The 19281-nt window shown below is 37.2% G+C and overlaps 2 protein-coding genes and 1 pseudogene across 3 annotated transcripts; 2 read left to right on the forward strand and 1 right to left on the reverse strand.

Moving 5' to 3' along the window:
- Positions 1-879: 879 nt before the first annotated feature.
- On the forward strand, positions 880-4545 carry LOC130940719 (receptor-like protein kinase). Its single transcript, XM_057868934.1, has one exon. The coding sequence runs from the start codon at positions 1013-1015 to the stop codon at positions 4262-4264; it is 3252 nt and encodes a 1083-aa protein (XP_057724917.1). The 5' UTR covers positions 880-1012; the 3' UTR covers positions 4265-4545.
- Positions 4546-5439: 894 nt separating this feature from the next.
- On the reverse strand, positions 5440-18774 carry LOC130942225 (calcium-transporting ATPase 9, plasma membrane-type-like). Of its 2 annotated transcripts, none has more exons than XM_057870932.1 (31): positions 18100-18774; positions 17904-18020; positions 17758-17797; positions 17533-17645; positions 17285-17416; positions 17092-17181; positions 12072-12141; positions 10952-11022; positions 10783-10866; positions 10561-10638; positions 10408-10479; positions 10207-10290; positions 10019-10101; positions 9672-9780; positions 9517-9572; positions 9006-9048; positions 8849-8932; positions 8593-8730; positions 8445-8510; positions 8238-8336; positions 8048-8158; positions 7773-7940; positions 7356-7697; positions 7158-7256; positions 6950-7087; positions 6773-6873; positions 6637-6682; positions 6339-6476; positions 6061-6168; positions 5876-5967; positions 5440-5752 (listed from the first exon to the last, which is right to left on the reverse strand). In XM_057870932.1, exons 1-31 carry the CDS (start codon positions 18295-18297, stop codon positions 5629-5631), a joined length of 3294 nt encoding a protein of 1097 aa, XP_057726915.1. In that variant the 5' UTR covers positions 18298-18774; the 3' UTR covers positions 5440-5628. The 2 variants fall into 2 exon arrangements, with proteins under 2 accessions (XP_057726915.1, XP_057726916.1); XM_057870933.1 differs by having other exon boundaries at positions 17533-17657.
- Positions 12735-14417, forward strand: LOC130940712 (protein ENDOPLASMIC RETICULUM-ARRESTED PEN3-like; annotated as a pseudogene).
- Positions 18775-19281: the final 507 nt, after the last annotated feature.

Below are 19281 nucleotides of genomic sequence, written 5' to 3' on the forward strand. Positions count from 1 at the left end.
TTTTTAGAAACCCCATGTGAAATATAAGTTTTTTCAGGTTTTTGAAGTCCTTCAATAAAACTTATAGTAAAATAAAGATTTTGAGAAAAATCATTTTGTATTGATTTTAAGAATTCGGTGTCATTACAATTGATATTAGTTAAAATCATTAATTTTTGATCTATTAATTTTGATAACTTAATTATTTCTTCTCTTAAATCCTCTAATTTACTTTTTTCCATTAGATGACGCTTTTCTTTGTTACGCTTTTTAAAAGTGTGGTTTTATAAAAAGTGTAGTTTAAGCAAAAATCTTTAAAATCTGTATGGATTTTGTCCTTTTGTGATCTGTACCTTAAAATTCTCCTATAATCAGAAACAAAGGTTCACACTTCACAGTTCAGACTTCAGACTCTCTGACCTTAAAGAACAACCCAACAGCAACTACAATTCGATTTAAATATTTATAAAGTCAGAATTATTGTAACAATATAAGCTTAAAATGATAAATGGTAACATAAACTACTAAAAAAATCTAGGCAAGGGTATATGGCATGTCCGACGTACAATAACATTAAGTATTTCAGTTCACATGAGAGGTGGTAATTTTGGAGTTGCGTTCAGACGTGGAAATGAGTGCAATAGGATTAAGATAAAATAAAAGCAGAGGCAAGAGCACCGTGGCAATCTCTGGTCCCAAGAGAGTCATTAGCCCACCTGCTAATGTATCTTATTGAGAAAGTAGAAAAAGGCATGGGAATAACGGATGCAACAGCCAACCATCATTTTCAATGCGTTTCTACATCTGTACCGCATAACATTACAATAAAATTAATGCAGTGCAGTGTTACCTTCTTGAGCAACCTCCTTTCTTTCTCTGTTCACACTTCACACACTCGAGAACATTGCATCTCATTCCACTCTCTTTCATACCACAAAACACCACTTTTTTCCCATTGCAATGGCCTTGGACTTGGCCTTCTCTCTTGTAAGTCATTATTCTTGTATTCTAATCGTGTAAGGGGAGTGGGTGAATGGGTACGATGAGGGATCTTCTCTTGTTGTATTGCTTGTTGCATGCTGTTTCTGCACTGAACTCTGAAGGGGAGACTCTGCTTTCACTCTTGAGGAAGTGGACATGGGTGCCTCCTTCCATAAACTCCAGCTGGCAATGGCAGCATGCCTCTCCGTCTCCATGCTCGTGGGCAGGAGTTCAATGTGACCATCATGCCCAGCACGTCGTCTCTCTTAACCTTGCTGGCTTCGGGATTGCCGGTCGCTTAGCACCTGAAATCGGGAATCTCACTCAGTTGCACCGTTTGGACCTTGCTGCAAACTCGCTCCACGGCCCAATACCTGATACCTTGAAAAACTTGCGCAACTTAAGGTACATAAGCCTTGCTGATAATTTATTCACAGGCCATTTTCCAGCTTCCTTGACTCAACTCTCACAGCTACAAATTGTTCACCTCTCTGACAACAATCTAAACGGTTCCGTCCCCATAAGTATTGGGAACATGACTCAGCTCAAGATCCTGTATCTTCAGGATAACCAATTATCTGGGACAGTTCCCTCATCCATTGGCAACTGCAGCAAACTACAAGAGTTGTTTTTGAATCGGAATCTGTTGCAAGGTGTTCTGCCTCAGAGTCTAAACAACCTCCATGATCTTGCTTATTTTGGTGCTGCCAGCAACAGCCTTACTGGTGCCATTCCATTTCCAGTGGGCTCTTGTAACAATTTAGGGTTTCTGGATCTATCATATAATGTGTTTAGTGGAGGCATTCCCTCTGGCTTGGGGAACTGTAGTGGTTTATCAAAATTGGCTCTTGTCAACTGTAACTTAGTCGGAAGGATTCCATCCTCCTTTGGTTTACTGACCCATCTTTCTTTTCTACATCTTTCTAATAACCGCTTATCCGGAACAATACCTTCCGAAATGGGACACTGCAAGTCTTTGATAGAGTTGCAACTGTATTCCAATCAACTGGAGGGAAATATCCCAAGTGATCTTGGGAATTTGAGTAAACTCAAGGACCTTGAGTTGTTTTCCAATCGATTAAGTGGCGAAATTCCACTGAGCATTTGGAAGATTCAGGGTTTGCAGAATGTCCATGTGTATAACAATCACCTCTCTGGTGAGCTACCTTTGGAAATGACAGAGCTCAAGCACCTGAAGAACATCTCATTGTTCAACAACCGCTTCTCTGGAGTCATACCTCGAAACTTGGGAATTAATAGCAGTTTAGTCCAGCTGGACTTTACAAATAATAGGTTCACCGGCAACATCCCACCAAATCTCTGTTTTGGCAAGAAATTGAGCTTGCTGACTCTAGGCATCAATCAACTTCAAGGTAGCATGCCTCCTGGTTTGGGAAGTTGTACAACTCTTACGAGAATGATTCTCAAACAAAATGCTCTCACTGGGCCTCTTCCTGATTTCGAAAGCAATCCAAATCTCACATATATGGATATCAGCAATAACAGAATTGATGGAGCAATTCCACCCAGTTTGGGAAACTGCAGAAATCTCACCACCTTAATTTTGTCTGCGAACAAATTTTCGGGGCTTATACCTCCGCAACTTGGAAAGCTTGTGAATCTCCGAACCTTGGATCTTGCTCACAACAACTTAGAAGGCTCTGTGCCATCTCAGCTGTCAAATTGTGCCAAAATGGACAAGTTTGATGTGGGATTCAACTCCCTAAATGGTTCATTGTCATCAAGGTTGCAGAGCTGGACAGGGCTAAGCACATTGATTTTGAGAGAGAATCATTTTAGTGGAGGCATCCCATCTTTCATTTCAGAATTTAAAAAGCTTTCTGAATTGCAGCTTGGTGGTAATATGCTTGGAGGCAGAATTCCTGGATCTATTGGAGCATTGCAGAATTTGATCTATGGGTTGAATCTAAGTTCCAATTGGCTGATAGATGGCATTCCCGTGGAGATTGGAAAACTGAAAAAATTGCAAATATTGGATCTATCTCGGAACAAGTTGACAGGAAGCATACAAGTTCTTGATGAACTCGCCTCATTAGTTGAAATCAACATTTCATACAACTCTTTTCATGGTCCTGTGCCGAAGATGCTAGTGAAGTTGTTAAATTCTTCATTGCCATCATTTTTGGGCAATCCTGGACTGTGTATTAGTTGTTCAACGCGGGATGGCCTGGCTTGCACTAAAAGCAAGTACCTGAAGCCATGCGATAACAAATCACCTAAGCGGAAAGGCCTTAGTAAAGTTGAAATAGTGTTGACAGCAATTGGATCATCCATTTTTGTCATCTTAGCGCTTTATGCGTTTGCTTTTGCTGGGAAGTCAAAGCATGGAGTCAATAATAACAATATTATCTGTGGAGAGGAGGGGTCTTCCTCCTTACTTAACAAAGTCATGGAGGCTACAGACAACCTAAGTGAACGGTTTGTCATTGGCAGAGGAGCCCATGGAGTTGTCTACAAAGCCCTGGTGGGTCCCGACCAGGCTTTTGCAGTGAAGAAGTTGGGATTTGGTACAAGCAGATTTAAGAAGTTGAGCATGGTGACAGAGATCCAAACCCTCGGAAGAATTAGGCATCGAAATCTGGTGAAAGTAGAAGACTTTTGGTTGAGAAAAGATTTTGGGCTAATCTTGTACAGGTACATGCCAAATGGGAGCCTCCATGATGTGTTGCATGAAAAGAATCCAAGGCCAGTTGTCTTAGAGTGGAGGGTGCGGTATAAGATAGCTGTTGGGGTTTCTCATGGACTGGCTTATCTCCATTATGATTGTGATCCTCCCATAGTACACCGAGACATCAAGCCAAAGAATATACTTCTGGACTCTGATATGGAGCCTCATATCGCTGACTTTGGCATTGCCAAACTGTTGTCGGTATTGACAGAGAAATCGCCTTCATCATTGTCGTCGTCTCTCCCCCTTGGCACAATTGGTTATATTGCACCAGAGAATGCATATGCAACAACAGCTAGTAGGGAGTCAGACGTGTATAGTTACGGGGTAGTCTTGCTTGAACTCCTAACCAGAAAGAAGGCAGCGGATGATGGTGATTTGGTGGGTTGGGTTGGATCCCTCTGGAGAGAAACAGCAGAAATTGGCCAAATTGTGGATCCAGGGCTTGCACAAGAATTCATTGACACCCACATAATGGAGCAAGTTACCAAAGTGCTTATGGTGGCTCTGAGATGCACTGAGCAGGATCCCCACAACAGACCCCCAATGACACTTGTTACCAAGCTCTTATCAGATGCAAATCCACCAACAACTAATACTAATCCTAAGGGCTAGTTTATTTTCACTTTTCAAACAACTGCGTTGTAGTTGTGGTGAAACACAGGAATTGGAGTATGTTTGCGATGGTGTATAAGAATTTATTTAACCCATCTCATTCTTTTATCAAACTGATCGTGCAAACACTGAGCACGATATATATTGTATCCAGCAGATTAGTATGGAACTAGAAAATATGAAAAATTAGAGTAATTCTTCCCATAAATTTAGTGGTTCTCTTTTTTGTTTGTTGGATTGATAACTTCACATTCACATACACAAGTAGACTAAAATATGTACGTTTCTACAAATGGTGTAACACTAATAATGTAACAAGGGGGATCCAATGTTTGACATCTGTCAGAATCTAGTTGGCAACATATAGCATCTATGGAGGGCACTGAGATGGGGTTGGCAGAGCACAACGCCAACATTGAGGGGGAGGTCGATAACATGAACATCTGGAAGGCCGTTACAGAGAAACCAGAGGACAAAACCTTACAGCCAATATTAATATATTATTAGGGAGACTCCGAGAGTTACTTGGCCACTTGGGAATTTCACAAATCACTAGTTCGCGACTATAAAGAAAATGCCAAACTTGTACCCTTGTATTGTAATGTTTGATAAAGAGAACGCCTAAGTTGTCACTTGCCTTGAGATAGTATTTTTATACTTTATATTACAGATAAAATAAGATCATAAATTAATAATAAAATAAAGTGACGTGTGGAGTATTGTTTTTAAATTGGTTATCAAGATTTAAAAAAAAAAAACACCATAATGCATACATTGTTTTATATTTTTCTTTCTAACAGTTCTTTTTTATATTTTTTTGCACCTATATTTAACTTTGATTTGTATGCTTCTTGTTAAAATATATAGCTTTATATTATACTATTCCGGTAAGCCTTTATTCTTATTTCTCTTGGTCCGATAGCTGGATGAACTTTTAAATTAAGAACAAATATTATCGTTATTTTTAAAACTTTAATAGTACAACATCATCTTTTTAAAAAAGGTTATGTCTAAATATAAATTTTAGATTTTTTTTTCCTCCTCCAATTACCTGTGCTTCTATAATATATAAATATTTTTTTTACCATGTTTACAAGTAGTAGAGAGTATATGGTTTGCGTCTACGTTGGGGCATGCATGTGATGAAAATATAAGATTGCTGCTATATTGTCAATATAATTAACTACGAATAAATTCTAGGAGGAAATTAAATGAAACTGCTGATATCTGTAATATATAGGGAGGGGGACAAATTAGTGAGGGATATGTCACATATGTCAGGCTAGCTAGTAAGCTTACTAGCTATGAATTGAAGGAGAGTGGTTGGTGGATGCTAACTATGACTAGCCAGTTCTCTCTCGTATCTATTGTGGTTGCGCAGCAGCAGTAGTACGAGACTTCTTGAGTCGTCTGATATGCTTCTTTAAGGTCCGTGACCATGGTGTTTTCGGAACTGGAATTAGTTTTCCAACTACAGCAAGAGGCCAGCTGTGTTACATTAAAGCAATCAGTCTTACTATTAATGCAATATATCAATCAATCAACAAATTCAATTCAATTGACCACAAGAAGTAGTCTAGCTGACATGAGCAGGCACTTGAGTCAACTAACCTGATTATCCCAATACCAAGAGAAAATAACCAAAGTTTCCAGTCAAGGCGCACTGTTGAGGTGAATTTTCCGAGAAACTCGATGATTAGTATCTGAACAGTTTAATTTGACTTAATTAGATTCAGAAATACGTGCATGCAAATGCTAAATGATTAATTTAGAATAACAATTGGATGCCTGTTCACCTGAAGCACAAATGTCATTCCAACAATTCCCATGAAGAGACGATTCTTAGTCACTCCTTTGAAAACATTCATTTGATCTATTTTTCTAGCATTGAACTCGTTAAATATCTGAGTCAAAACATTACAACAACCGTCCCAATAAGAATCCTATATACTGTATTACACTATAAAATTATTTTGTTGCAAGGGATGGGGATGGGACAGAGACACATTGTATAAGGAAATCGCAGATTTATCTCCAAATTAAACCATTAATTAAATAGGTTTTCACTACTTACTTGGCATAGAACGAATGTGTTGAATATTAAAGTATTCTTCACTTGTAAGGAGTGAGATTTAGAATCTTGATCATCACCTAAATTAATACTTTGCCAACCGAAATTAAGAATGAGAAGAATGGTCACTTGATAGACAGCCTGGAAAATCAAATGTATAAAAAATCATAAAGTGATAGGATCCAAAGAGGTATATGTAATATGTTTTCAGGCTACACACAACTAAATGATGATCTCACAACAGGACAATGTGCAAGTTTAATTTCTCCGCACAGTATTAAGAATGATGTACTCTAGCTACCTGTATGACCAAGTTCCTCCACATGACATTAGTTATAAGAGATTCCCTGAAAAATCGAGGAAGAGCACATGGTGTGAAATTAAGGCGAGAGACATGGTAAAAGGCAGAAATCAGATCCAAATGAAGCAATACAAACCTTCGGCCAACTGGTGATCTGCGCATAAGGCTGTCAGTTGGTGGTTCCGTAGCTAGTGCAAGGGCTCCAAGAGTGTCCATGATCAGGTTGACCCACAAAAGCTGCACGTAAACAAATTAAACCAAAACTAAACATACATCTGCAAATAAATTAAAGAGTGAGGGAAGCGTGGTGCACCTGTACTGCATTTAAAGGAACTTCACCAGCAGATACGGCGGCCACAACATTTATTACAAGAGCAGCAACGTTAACAGTGAGTTGGAACTGAATGAATTTTTGAATATTCGCATATACTGAACGGCCCCATCGAACAACCTGAACAAACACACAAAACAGTTTAATTAATTATAAACAGATGATCATGCATATGGTGAAGGTTGGTTACCTTAACTACTGATGCAAAGTTATCATCAAGAATTATAATATCGGAGCTTTCTTTTGCAACTTCAGTTCCTTGGATGCCCATAGAAAGACCAATATCTGCCTAAAAGGAACATAGCAAAAGACGGTCATGAATTATAAGTATAAGGAAAAAAAATATACAATTAAAGATCCAGAGATGGAAGAAATATGGTATACGTACCTCATGAAGTGCAGGAGCATCATTGGTGCCATCCCCTGTGACTGCAACAACTTCACCCAATTTACGCAGCGCTTGCACGAGCAAAAGCTTGTCATTAGGAGAAGACCTCCCCATCACCGTTATTTTCTTAGCAACTTGTTCCCTTTCTATTTCAGATAGTTCACGGAATGTCTTCCCTTCAATTATATTTGGCTCCACCGCCTCTTCCTTTGAACTCAGTATTCCACACTCCAAAGCTATTGCCTTTGCTGTATTCAGATTGTCCCCCGTAACCATCCGTACCTTAACACCTGCTTGAGAGCATAGTCTTACAGCTTCTTTCACTCCGGGCCGACAAGGATCCTGAATATGATTAAAATTCAGGGTTGCTAACCTCAGTCAAAGCAGAATAAAAGGATCGACTTGTAAGTAGTTTACCTTTATCCCAACAATAGCAAGCAAAATAAGCTCCTGTTCTGGCAAGGACCACTTGTCTAAATCCTCTTGCTTAGAGGGAACTTTGTCCAATTCGTATGGTCTGTACGCAATGGCCACACAGCGCAAGCTCTGGACAGCCATGTCTTCAATGGCCTCCGTGAAGAATACCTGCAAAACATAATGTTAATCTTTTCCTTATCCGAATTGCTCCAATCATTTTAAGAAACAAACATAGCTAACCGCCAGTTATAAGAATAGCCAACCAACCAACCAACCTTGTCTTTTTCAATAGATTGCAACTGACCATTTGAATCAAGATATTGAGTGCAGGCTCCTAGAACTATTTCTGCAGCTCCTTTCCAATGTATATGTACTCCAGAAACCCCCTGCCACCAGAAATGGAATGGTGTTAATAATCAACCAGCATTTTAAATGCTAATTTATTTATTTGATAAAAAAAATTACCATCTTTAGAGCAACACCACCTCGCTTTTTCTCAGAATTGAAGGGGAAGACGTGGAGAACTGTCGAATTTGATCTGGTAAGATCAAAATTCATCCCCAACTGCCATGACTCGATTAATTAAGTTCAGCTTCAAAATCAATACATCAATACATACATATATATACAGACATATATTAACCAACAAGCTAATTAATTAGTAGGACCAACCTTCACGGCCCAAGAAAGAATTGCCTTCTCGGTTGGAGATCCTGAAATCTCTGCCTCTCCACCATCCTTCCAAACGAAATATATAATGCAGTCAGAATGAAAACCATGGGAATAAAATATTCTATAGTTCTAGATTAGATCAACAAACCTTAGGCACAAAAACATTGCCCGTAGTATTCTGTGCAATGCCTTCATTTATGAGGGATAGAACTTCTGGATGCAACTTCGACGAGTCATCGGGTGGATCTTGTTTCTTCCTCCCAGCATATGCCTCAACTACAGTCATCTATATATATATAGGATTCCGCAAAACAAGTTACTATTCACATGCATATTCATGCACAAATGAGCTTGGTAATTAACCATCTGAGGGATGAATATAATGTAACATACTACCAACCCACCTGATTCAAGGTCAAAGTTCCGGTCTTATCACTACAAATTGTTGTGGCGGAGCCCATAGTTTCACATGCTGATAGCCTTCGAACCTGCACAACTATGCATGTTTTAAAACTAATTAACTCATGACAAAATAGTTCTGGAGAATAAAAGGATAGTTACCAATGCTTTGTCTGCCATCATTTTCCGCATAGAGAAGGCCAGGCTATATATCACCAACAAAATACAAATTACCCTTAATAGAGGAATGCACGTCTCTCAGCTCCCTTAGTTTTTTACATTTGAGCTGTGTATAGTTGGAGTCTATGATTCCTATGATTATGGTGGTTATAATAGCTATATAAATAAATTAAAATAGGTGTTTGTTTTCATATAATGTAAAAAATACGGAAAAAGATAAAAATAAATAACAAATTACGTAAATTTTACTGCTTTTTATTTAAATAAAATATTATTCTACTAGCAAATATATTTATTCTCTATATTCTATGTATATTATTATTATTATTCTTTATAAAAGTATTGGTATTATTAAATAATAAAAAAATATTACTTTAATTTTAATAATATCTTTTAAAATAACATAACTATTATAGTCACTATAGCATAGGTACCATAGCGTCCACTCAATGTACACGGGGAAATAAAAGTAAAGTATAGCGACATTACTAACGTTAAGGTAACTGCCAAAGGTAGACCTTCAGGCACTGCAACAACAACAATTGTAACCTGCACCACTCTAGGTTTAGTTGAGAAACAATTACAAAAACGATAAAATGGAAATAAAACAAGAACAACAAAGTTACATGTATTAGGATTCGAACTTACTGCAATGGTAAAGATTTTGATGACCCCGTCAACTGCATCACTAATACTAGTCTTTCCCGCTACAAATTGCACTTGTCCGTCTACATCTTTTGTATTGCCAGAGAAGTATCTACGATTCCAAAATCATTACTCACTCTCTCTCAACACACACACACACACAGAGCACGGAGCTTGTAGTAACTATTAATAAGTTTTAAGTACACTACACTGGTTATTACTAACATCACGTGTTACTGCTAGTTAGTAGTACTATATAGTAAGTACTAAAAAAACAACCAATCAAAAAACAATTGAATTGATCTATCTAGCTACGTGGATGCTTAATTAGAAGTGTTTAGTGTGTTTACCTTCCCAAGAGGACTGCAAGAACAGAAACGGCGACAGTAAGCCCAACTATGCCAACAAACGTTGCTACTCCATTCAAACGTACCTATTACGTTACGTGTCACCCAAAAAATATAATTAGGTAAAGTTATAACAGCGTTTTCTTTGTTTAATTTTGGTTTTGGATTTGGATGCATGCGCGCAAGAGAACCTGTAACGGAGTCTCTTCCCCATTATCCTCTGAGATACTTGCCATCAACAGTCCCCATTCAGTGTTAATGCCAACACCTGTTACCTACACATCCATGCCAATATCACATCATGGCATATATAAAAGAAAGAAAATATTAGCATACCACCACACCCCCTAACTGAGATGCAGCATATTAAAAGGATTATTATAATACTGTACCAGCATAGTACCAACTCCATCTGCTACTTTGCAACCGGACATCAAAAATGGTGCCTTGTGATCCTTCTGAACCTGCAGGGCACTCCTAGCTTAAAAATCAAAACAAGAATAAACAACCACTAATTAGGTCAATTGAAGGAATAAGCAACATACAATTTTGCTTTCACCAGTCATACTCGATTCATCAATGGCAAGTGAGTGACCAGTGATTAAAACTCCATCAGCAGGAACCTGATGATTACACCCATAAACAAATTAAAGCGATTAATACAATATATTATAATAATATAGAAAGTCAGAAAGAATAATGCAATATTCAGTTCCGTAAACAAGCTTATGTATGTATTATAATATATAATAATATATATATATCACCTGATCACCTATTTTAAGAGGTACTACATCACCAACAACAATATCAAATATGGATAATTTTATTGTTCTACCGCCTCTAGTGACCTGCAACGAGTTAATAACGAGTACATTTGATTAGTTTAAGTTTCGACGTAGTGAGTTATCTGTCATTGTAATATAAACTACACACCTCCAATTGTATATTTTGTTTTTCTGCGTTCAAGTTCTTAAACTGGAGAGATTGCCGATAATCACTGACGGCTGGAATATAAAAAGGCAAAAGTAATAACAATACAAAAATTTAACGGTTTTCGAAGGAGCGAGGGCAATTCTAGAGCTACAAATTTTGTGTCTAAATTACTTAAATGTAAATGTTAAAAAATGTGACCCACTCTTTTATGAAATTAAAACATGTATATTTTGTAGGTAGTATAGAACACACTTTGGACGAAAATTCAAAAAATAAAGGCACCCACTAAAATAAATATGCTAAATTTTTTATTTTTTTATGAAAATACTTGTATTAAAAATATGACTTATTTATTTAGCTACATTTTAAATAAAAATAACATTTTTATAATATACTAAAATTAAATTTTATATGATAAAAAAAAGAAACATCTTCATATACAAATAATTATATATAAAATTTTATTTGTAGTATTTACAAAAATAAAATGGTGGTAGCGGGTATCAGTCTATCAGATGTGTTAGAAATATTAGGTAAATAATATTTTTAATTTAGATTAAGTGTTAGGAATTAAAATAATATTTTTATATTTATTTTGTTTTTAATTAATATTAAATAACTTTTTTGTTAACTATTTTGATCTTTTAATATTTTTCATTTTTTAATTATATTCGACTAAATCATATTTAACTTAAAAAAAACACTTTATATAACATCAGTAACTAATTATTGCAATGGTATATATACTGCACATTTATTAAATAATTTAATTAAGTATCAATCCATTCATTATTAAACTGATTATAAACATTAATTATTTTTGTTTATGTTATATAAAGAGTTAAATTTTTATAATAAATGTAAAATTATTTTAAACTAAAATAAAATCGAGTATGTTGCCACCATTTATCTCAGAAAGAAAGTTACTGTATCTAGGTATCAATGGAAAAGAATTTCACAATGATATATAGTGCACATAAATTAAATTCATATATACTATTTTATTTAATATCAAATAACATTATTTTAAACAATTTTATTTTAATATTCATATAATATTTGACATGATATGATGATAAATTTACTTTTATTTATCAAATGAAAGAAGCTGTTCGGATACCTGTAACTATAATGACAAGAAAAACTGCGAAAGTAATGCTCCCACCGTCATACCATCCATGTTCCAAACCCTAACGATTACAAATTAATGAAATGAACAAACTTTTATGAATGATCATTTGAATAAAAATATAAAAATGAAGGAAAAGTCTAGGAATAAACAATTTTATTAAAATTTAGCCTACACTTAACTAGTAAAAGAAAAATAAATAATTCTACATTATTAGATGTGATCTTACACCATTAAAAATATTAATAATGACTACAAATTATAAAACTTGCTGATCTCTTAGTATTCCTCGTATAAATAAATTGATTACGTTTGGTATGCAGTATTAATTAAATGATCATTAATTTAAAAAAAATTATTTAAGAAACAATAAGATACCAACTTAAAAAAAAATCTAAAATTACTTTATATTATATTTCTTAATTGATGTTTATCTTATTTTATTTCTTTAATTATTGTTAAAATAATTGAATAATATTAAATGTTATATATATAAATTAAGAATAATAAATTAAATAAAATAATTTTATGTTATTATATCACAAGTATTACTTTATTATTTTTAACCAAAGCATTAAAATAAAGAAGGATACATGAGACAAACATTATAAGAGCAGGATTCAGGTGGAATAAGCAAGAGACAAGTAACCAAACTAATATTAAATGATTTAAACTATGCTAAACATTTGCCTTAGTCTTAAATCTTAATAGGAGCCAAACTATGTGCATGTTTGGGCGCCATTAATAGTTAAAAAAATTACTCATTTCGAGGTTATTTTTTACGTTCCTTAAAAGTTAAAAAAGAAAACCGAAAATGACCAAAAGTCCAAAACTAAGATAGGGAGAAGCATCAGCTGATAGACATAGTCATCACCAGTCAACAATGGAGGCAGAGGGCAGTTCCCAAGCCTCTGCGGCGGCATCAGAGTCCCAAGCCACCAGCGAACGCATCAAGCTCAACGTCGGCGGCAAGCTCTTCGAGACAACCCTCTCGACCATCCGGTCCGCCGGTCCAGACTCCCTCCTCTTCGTCCTCTCGAACCGCCCCGCCAACGACCCCAACCCGGTTTTCATAGACCGGGACCCCGAAATCTTCTCCGTCCTCCTCTCCCTCCTGCGCACCAATCAGATCCCCTCCGCCGCCCGCCGCTTCTCCACACAGGAGCTTGACGAGGCCGCCTTTTACGGCATAGACTCCACTTCCGCTCTGCTGCCGCTCCCCCGCCCTTCTCCGGCATCGATGCTTCCATCGTCAAGTCATCAGTCCCGCCTCCGAGGGTCTCCCTTCCACCTTGCCGTCGCCGACAACGGCGCGGTCTGGATCGCCCACGGCGGCCAGATCTCAGCTATGACTGGAGCCTCGCCCACACCGGCACTCTCCGTACTCACCTCGACGAGATCGACTCCATCTGCCGCGTATGACGGAGATCGCTGCCGTCGGATCGGAATCCGATGCCGGACTTCATTTCTACGACTTCTCAAGCAGCCGCCACGTTGGATCCGTACTGGACCGATCCTTCAGATCCTCGCATATCAAGGCTCGCGTTAACGCCATAACCGCCTCGGAAACCTCTGTGTTCGCCTCGTTCGATTGTCCTCACCGCGAGAACATTGTTCTCGAGATCGACAAAGAGAGGATCCAGATTGTATCGCAGTTAGGGCGCCAATCGGGGAAACCAGGCAAAGCACATGGTTCCGTCGAAGCTGACGTTGTTCCGGCAAACCGGAGTTCTCGTCGGAACCGCCATCACGAGCGGCGCTTCGGCTACTCCGGTTACATACGGATTTGGGACCCAGGTCCGGAGACGTGGTTGGGAGACAAAACGAGCCTGGTGCGGGTCGGAGTAGCAGGTTCGGAGACTCATTTGCTGACGTGGATGTTGACGCGGAAGGGTTATCGATTTTCAAGCTGTGTTCTAAGTCTGGGGATTTGGGTATGGCTGACATGAGGCGTTTGGGGGATGATCCTTGGGTTTTGGGGGAGAAGAACCTAGCATGGTAAATTATGGTGGTGAAGGTGAATAATTTGTTGATGCATTGTTGTTGGGGGCAAGTGTTTGTTGGAAGAGGTGGAAGCTTGGAGGTTTGGTCAAGGGTTCAAGCCCATGGTGGCAGCATCGAAGGTGAGAGCGGCGTGAAGGGTTGTTTCGGAGGAACTTCGTGGATAAGAGGGGTGATTCAGAGAGAGGGGATATAAAGAAGATTGAAGGTGGTGGGGATAGGTGTTTGTTGTAGGGAAGGTGTGAAGGTATTGAAGTGTGGGAGAGTTCTCATACTTCTGGAGCTGTCCTGTTTCATGACCCTCCCCATGGATTAGGGCCTTTCTCAACATTTTAGGTAGGGGTTTCTGTTTGTAAGATCATATATTTTTTTCCTTCTGATGATTCAATGAGAAACTGTAGTTAGTTATAGCGCGGATATTTTCAGCTGTATACACTGAATAAGTTATAATAAGATGCAATTTCCCTTACAGTGTAGTGTTGGTGTTGATTTTGTATTACTCATTAGTCATCGTGTTTTGTCAGGTTCTTTGCTAGGGGGTTTCCATTTTTTTATGCAAGGTTCTTCTTCTTTCATGAAAACTGTGTTAGAGAAAGTAGTTCTTTACTCTAATAGCTTGAACATTTTCATATCAAGAAGTGTCTTGGACTTGGGTGTGAAACTATGATCTTGGTATAGTGCCGTTTGGATATCTTCAATTGATTTACTAATAGTTGCTAATTATGTGAGTATTTTAGTGAAAGCTTTGGGATCATTTCAATGTTCATGGTCAATTAAGTACTATACTTTTCTGTGATGGCCTTAGTGAACTTATCTTTCACTATAGTCCTGTTATGTTTGACACAATGATAGAGAAGCATGATTGTGTACATGCACCATCTTGTTAAGGGATATGTTTAGTACCTTAGTACTATTTTGTTCTCTTTTTTAATGAATGTTATGATATAAAGCTTTGTTTTTTTCACTGCAACATTTTGCTAACAGCTTTTTTTTCCGGATAAGTACACAAGGTAACTAGAATAAGTAACAAAAAGTAACTCAGCCTGTCCGAAAAGAAGCAGGGGTCAATCCGTCGCAGTTTTACAATATCAAAACACCAAACATATCAGAAAAACCAACATATCAAGCTAAACAGCACATTTTTATAACAGCTTTTATGCCTTTGCCAGTATTACTGTCTTTGATCACACTATTTATCTGCTTGTTTGTCGTGTTTCCTGAATGAAAACCTTTGTCATGGAAGACTCAGATCATATAGTTTACTTTTGTTGCAATTATCCTCTTCATTCATGCTCTATTGGCGGATTACAGAACACACCAGTTACTTAATTCTAAGGATCTCAACTTCAGGTATGTTACATTACATGCACATTTTTATAACAGCTTTTAGCCTTTGCCAGTATTACTGTCTTTGATCACACTATTTATCTGCTTTGTTTGTCGTGTTTCCTGAATGAAAACCTTTGTCATGGAAGACTCAGATCATATAGTTTACTTTTGTTTGCAAATTATCCTCTTCATTCATTCTATTGGCGGATTACAGAACACACCAGTTACTTAATTCTAAGGATCTCAACTTCAGGTATGTTTACATTACATGTATAATATAATCTATCTATATTCGATGACACCATTTCTTAACTGTTCAGGTATGGATTTTATTATTTAAAAACGTAGTTACTTGTATATGATGATGACTTTGTAAGTATTCCCATTTTATATAGTACTACATCAAATTTGATTATCTTGTTTTAGGATGGGATGGGCATTAGAAGTAGATTAGAAGTAGATTTCAGCACTACATTCCCTACTACTTACCCATGGTTGATATTTGGTCAATTTATCTATTGCTATTTATTTTTACTATCATGAGCCATTGTTTATTGATATTATGAACATTTGAGGACATCACCATCTTGTCGTACTATAATTTTCTATTATATTCATTTTCTGATGTCTGAACTCAAGCTATATGTATGATATAGCATGATTAGGCATTTCAAAATGTAAACAGAAAGCGTCATAAATAATGAGGAATCTGAGGGTTAGAAACTTCACACATTATTAGAGGAAGAGTGGATTGGATGCTGTTAATCATAGGGGAGATGGTGCAATTCAGCCTATTAGGGATACAGAAGGCTTGGTTGAGGAAGATCAAAGAACCAAACTCTTTTAATCATGCTTACAAATTCAGGCACGCTTCTGCATTCAAATATTTCTTTCTTAATGATTTAACATGGATGATCTTGGGTTGAGGAAATTCTGAAAATTTTTAACAAGTGGTATTAGAACCATCTATGATTAAATTATTGAGAAATAATAAAAGATTTATTTTTCTTATTCAGTATTCTTTTTAAAGAGTTTGGCATTCAAAGATTTAATCCTATGAAAACCGGGTTGGGGTCGTTGGCGGGGCGGTTCGAGAGGATGAAGAGGAGGGAGTCTGGACCGGCGGACCGGATGGTCGAGAGGGTTGTCTCGAAGAGCTTGCCGCCGACGTTGAGCTTGATGCGTTCGCTGGTGGCTTGGGACTCTGATGCCGCCGCAGAGGCTTGGGAACTGCCCTCTGCCTCCATTGTTGACTGGTGATGACTATGTCTATCAGCTGATGCTTCTCCCTATCTTAGTTTTGGACTTTTGGTCATTTTCGGTTTTCTTTTTTAACTATTAAGGAACGTAAAAAATGAACCTCGAAATGAGTAATTTTTTTTTATTCAAATAATTTTATATCTAAATTTATCTAAAAGGATAAAGGGAATACCTCTTTTCTCAGTGAAATTAAGAAAGAGAATTAAAATTTGGACAAGAATATTTTAGTTTAGTGATTACAATTAACGCGTATTACATGACAGCACTAGAGGTATTTTATTCAGTTAGATGATACATGGAACCGCATGTGCATGTATGTTACCTAATTCATCACATAATCAAGCTGTATAGCGCATTAGTGCTCGAATAAATGTTTGTTGTGAATGATGAGAATTAGAAAATAAGAGTGTTATTCACACACCTCTGTTTTTATTCCAAGTGCCAATGATACCACAGCTGCTATAATCAATATTATAAGCGTCAGATCTTGCCAAGATTCCCAAAGAAACCTCTGTAAAACAACCACTGTTAAACTAGCAACTACTTCGTTAACTGCAATTTTTATCTTTAATTTCCTGAAAAGAAAAGATGGTATAAAAAAGAATAGAAAGTACCCAGAAACTTCTGCCCTTTTTCCGAGGATATGTATTAGTTCCAAATGCTATTTTCCTTTTTGATAGATCAATATCACTTCCACTAATGCCTTTCTCCGGATTTGATTTTAGTATATCCGCTAAGCCCCTAACCTGATGAATAAGATGTCGTATGTATATGTGTGTGTTAGCAAATAAAGCACAAGGCTTCAAGCCATCAATTTAACGTAGTGCACAACATACAAAAGGTTGTATTGAAGTAGACTTGCCCCTCCATAGTGTTGCAAAGCAAGAACGTTCTGATCCTTAAACATCGAAACTAGTTGTTCGAGTCCAACTGCATAGTCACCATCAGGAGTTGGGGCTGCCAGGGATGGCGCTGCTGTATTTGTCACTGGATGTCGTATGATACAAGTTTAATTTTAGGCATGCATACGTACGGAGGGAATAGTAATAAGAGAAAAATTTAATTCAATGGACAAGTACGTACGTACCTAGTTCCCGTTCCCCAGCCAATCTGAAAAGCAAAGCTGCCTAATATAATAAAGCAAGTAATCATGGTTGATTAGTAGAAGAGAAGCGTGGGAAATAAACCAAACTAATTGATTGATCAGGAGGGAACTTTAATGAGCTAGCTTACTCTTATGACTTGTGCATGGGCTCTAATCATGCTTTTCTTTTGCTCTTTCTCCTCTTCCTTTTTCAAGTCCAAAGTATATCTAAAACGCCTGGAGGCATTCAGAACCAATGCTGCTTGCTGCAAATAATTAAATGATCAGTGAAACTTCCTTTCATCGTTGGAAAAGTAAATTGGATAAAATGTTGCGGGTGCTTACTCTCCAACGCTTGAGCGTCTGGAGCGGGACGTTCTTGGTGTGGATAACGTCAAAAGGATCATCGGGATCCACTAGTTCATCGTCGTCTTCTTCGTTGTTCGAAGCGGGGTCCACGTGGTCATGGCGGCCGCCAGCGATGGTAACTGTGAGGAGGCCATTGGGAGAGGAGTTGGAACCCCGCGAGGTAGAGCGGGCCATGTTTGCCAAGGTCTTGGATCCAGACGTACAGATCGGTCAATAGTATATTGTGTATATATTTATTCAGATTCAGATGACCACTTCGATCACTTCGCGCCAAAGGTGAATTAATCAATCAAAAGAGTGGATGGATTTAATTAATTAATTAAGGTGGAGAAGATAGGAGCAAAATGATGAGAATCAAAATGAAATTAAAGAATTCATAAATCGATCAGCCAAGAGAGACCGAAGAAACTAGGTAGGTGGCTAGAAAAGGAAATAAAAATGTTAATGAATAAGATAATTAAACCACAAAGTAAAGAGATAGGTCTCCATGATCGTCTGGATGGATGCAGGCATTGCATATGGATGATGCATGATGGAAGCCTTGTTGGCTCATGGCTCTGCTGCTATTTGGCTATTGTTGGGCAATGCTATTATTGCTAGTTAGCTGGAAATTCCTCCCATCCCCAACAAACCATCATCCTATTCATTTAATTCATTAATTCTCCTATTTCTTCCCTTTCCCCATTCAATTCTATTCTATTCTCTCTTCGTTTCCTATTTCCTTTTTTCTTTCCTAATTCTATATTTAGATCATCATAATTCAAGCCACACGTGTACGCATGCTACCTTGTGCTCTCTATCCTCTAAATCTTTTTCTCAAATTAGTCTGTTATGTACATCAGCAGAAAAAAGCAGCAGACCAAGAATTGAGCAACCCATATCATCAATTTCCATTAGCTCTGCTTATTTTATTATCAACTACTTAATCATGTCACAATTCAATTTACTTGATGAGTTAGGAAAGTTGGCCCGTTAAATCAAACTACTATTAATATGCTAAGCTACTTTCAAACCATTAATTAAACTACTATTAATAAATTTTATTTATTAATATTATTATTATCGATTATCAGTTAAAAAGGAGCGACTCTTTTTCCCTTTAATCCCATGGAGGCTTCTTGCAAGGTCTGCAAGGACAACCTCCTTGCTCATGCGTAC

Source organism: Arachis stenosperma, chromosome 7 (genome assembly GCF_014773155.1).
Source record: "Arachis stenosperma cultivar V10309 chromosome 7, arast.V10309.gnm1.PFL2, whole genome shotgun sequence".
NCBI classification, from domain to species: Eukaryota; Viridiplantae; Streptophyta; class Magnoliopsida; order Fabales; family Fabaceae; genus Arachis; species Arachis stenosperma.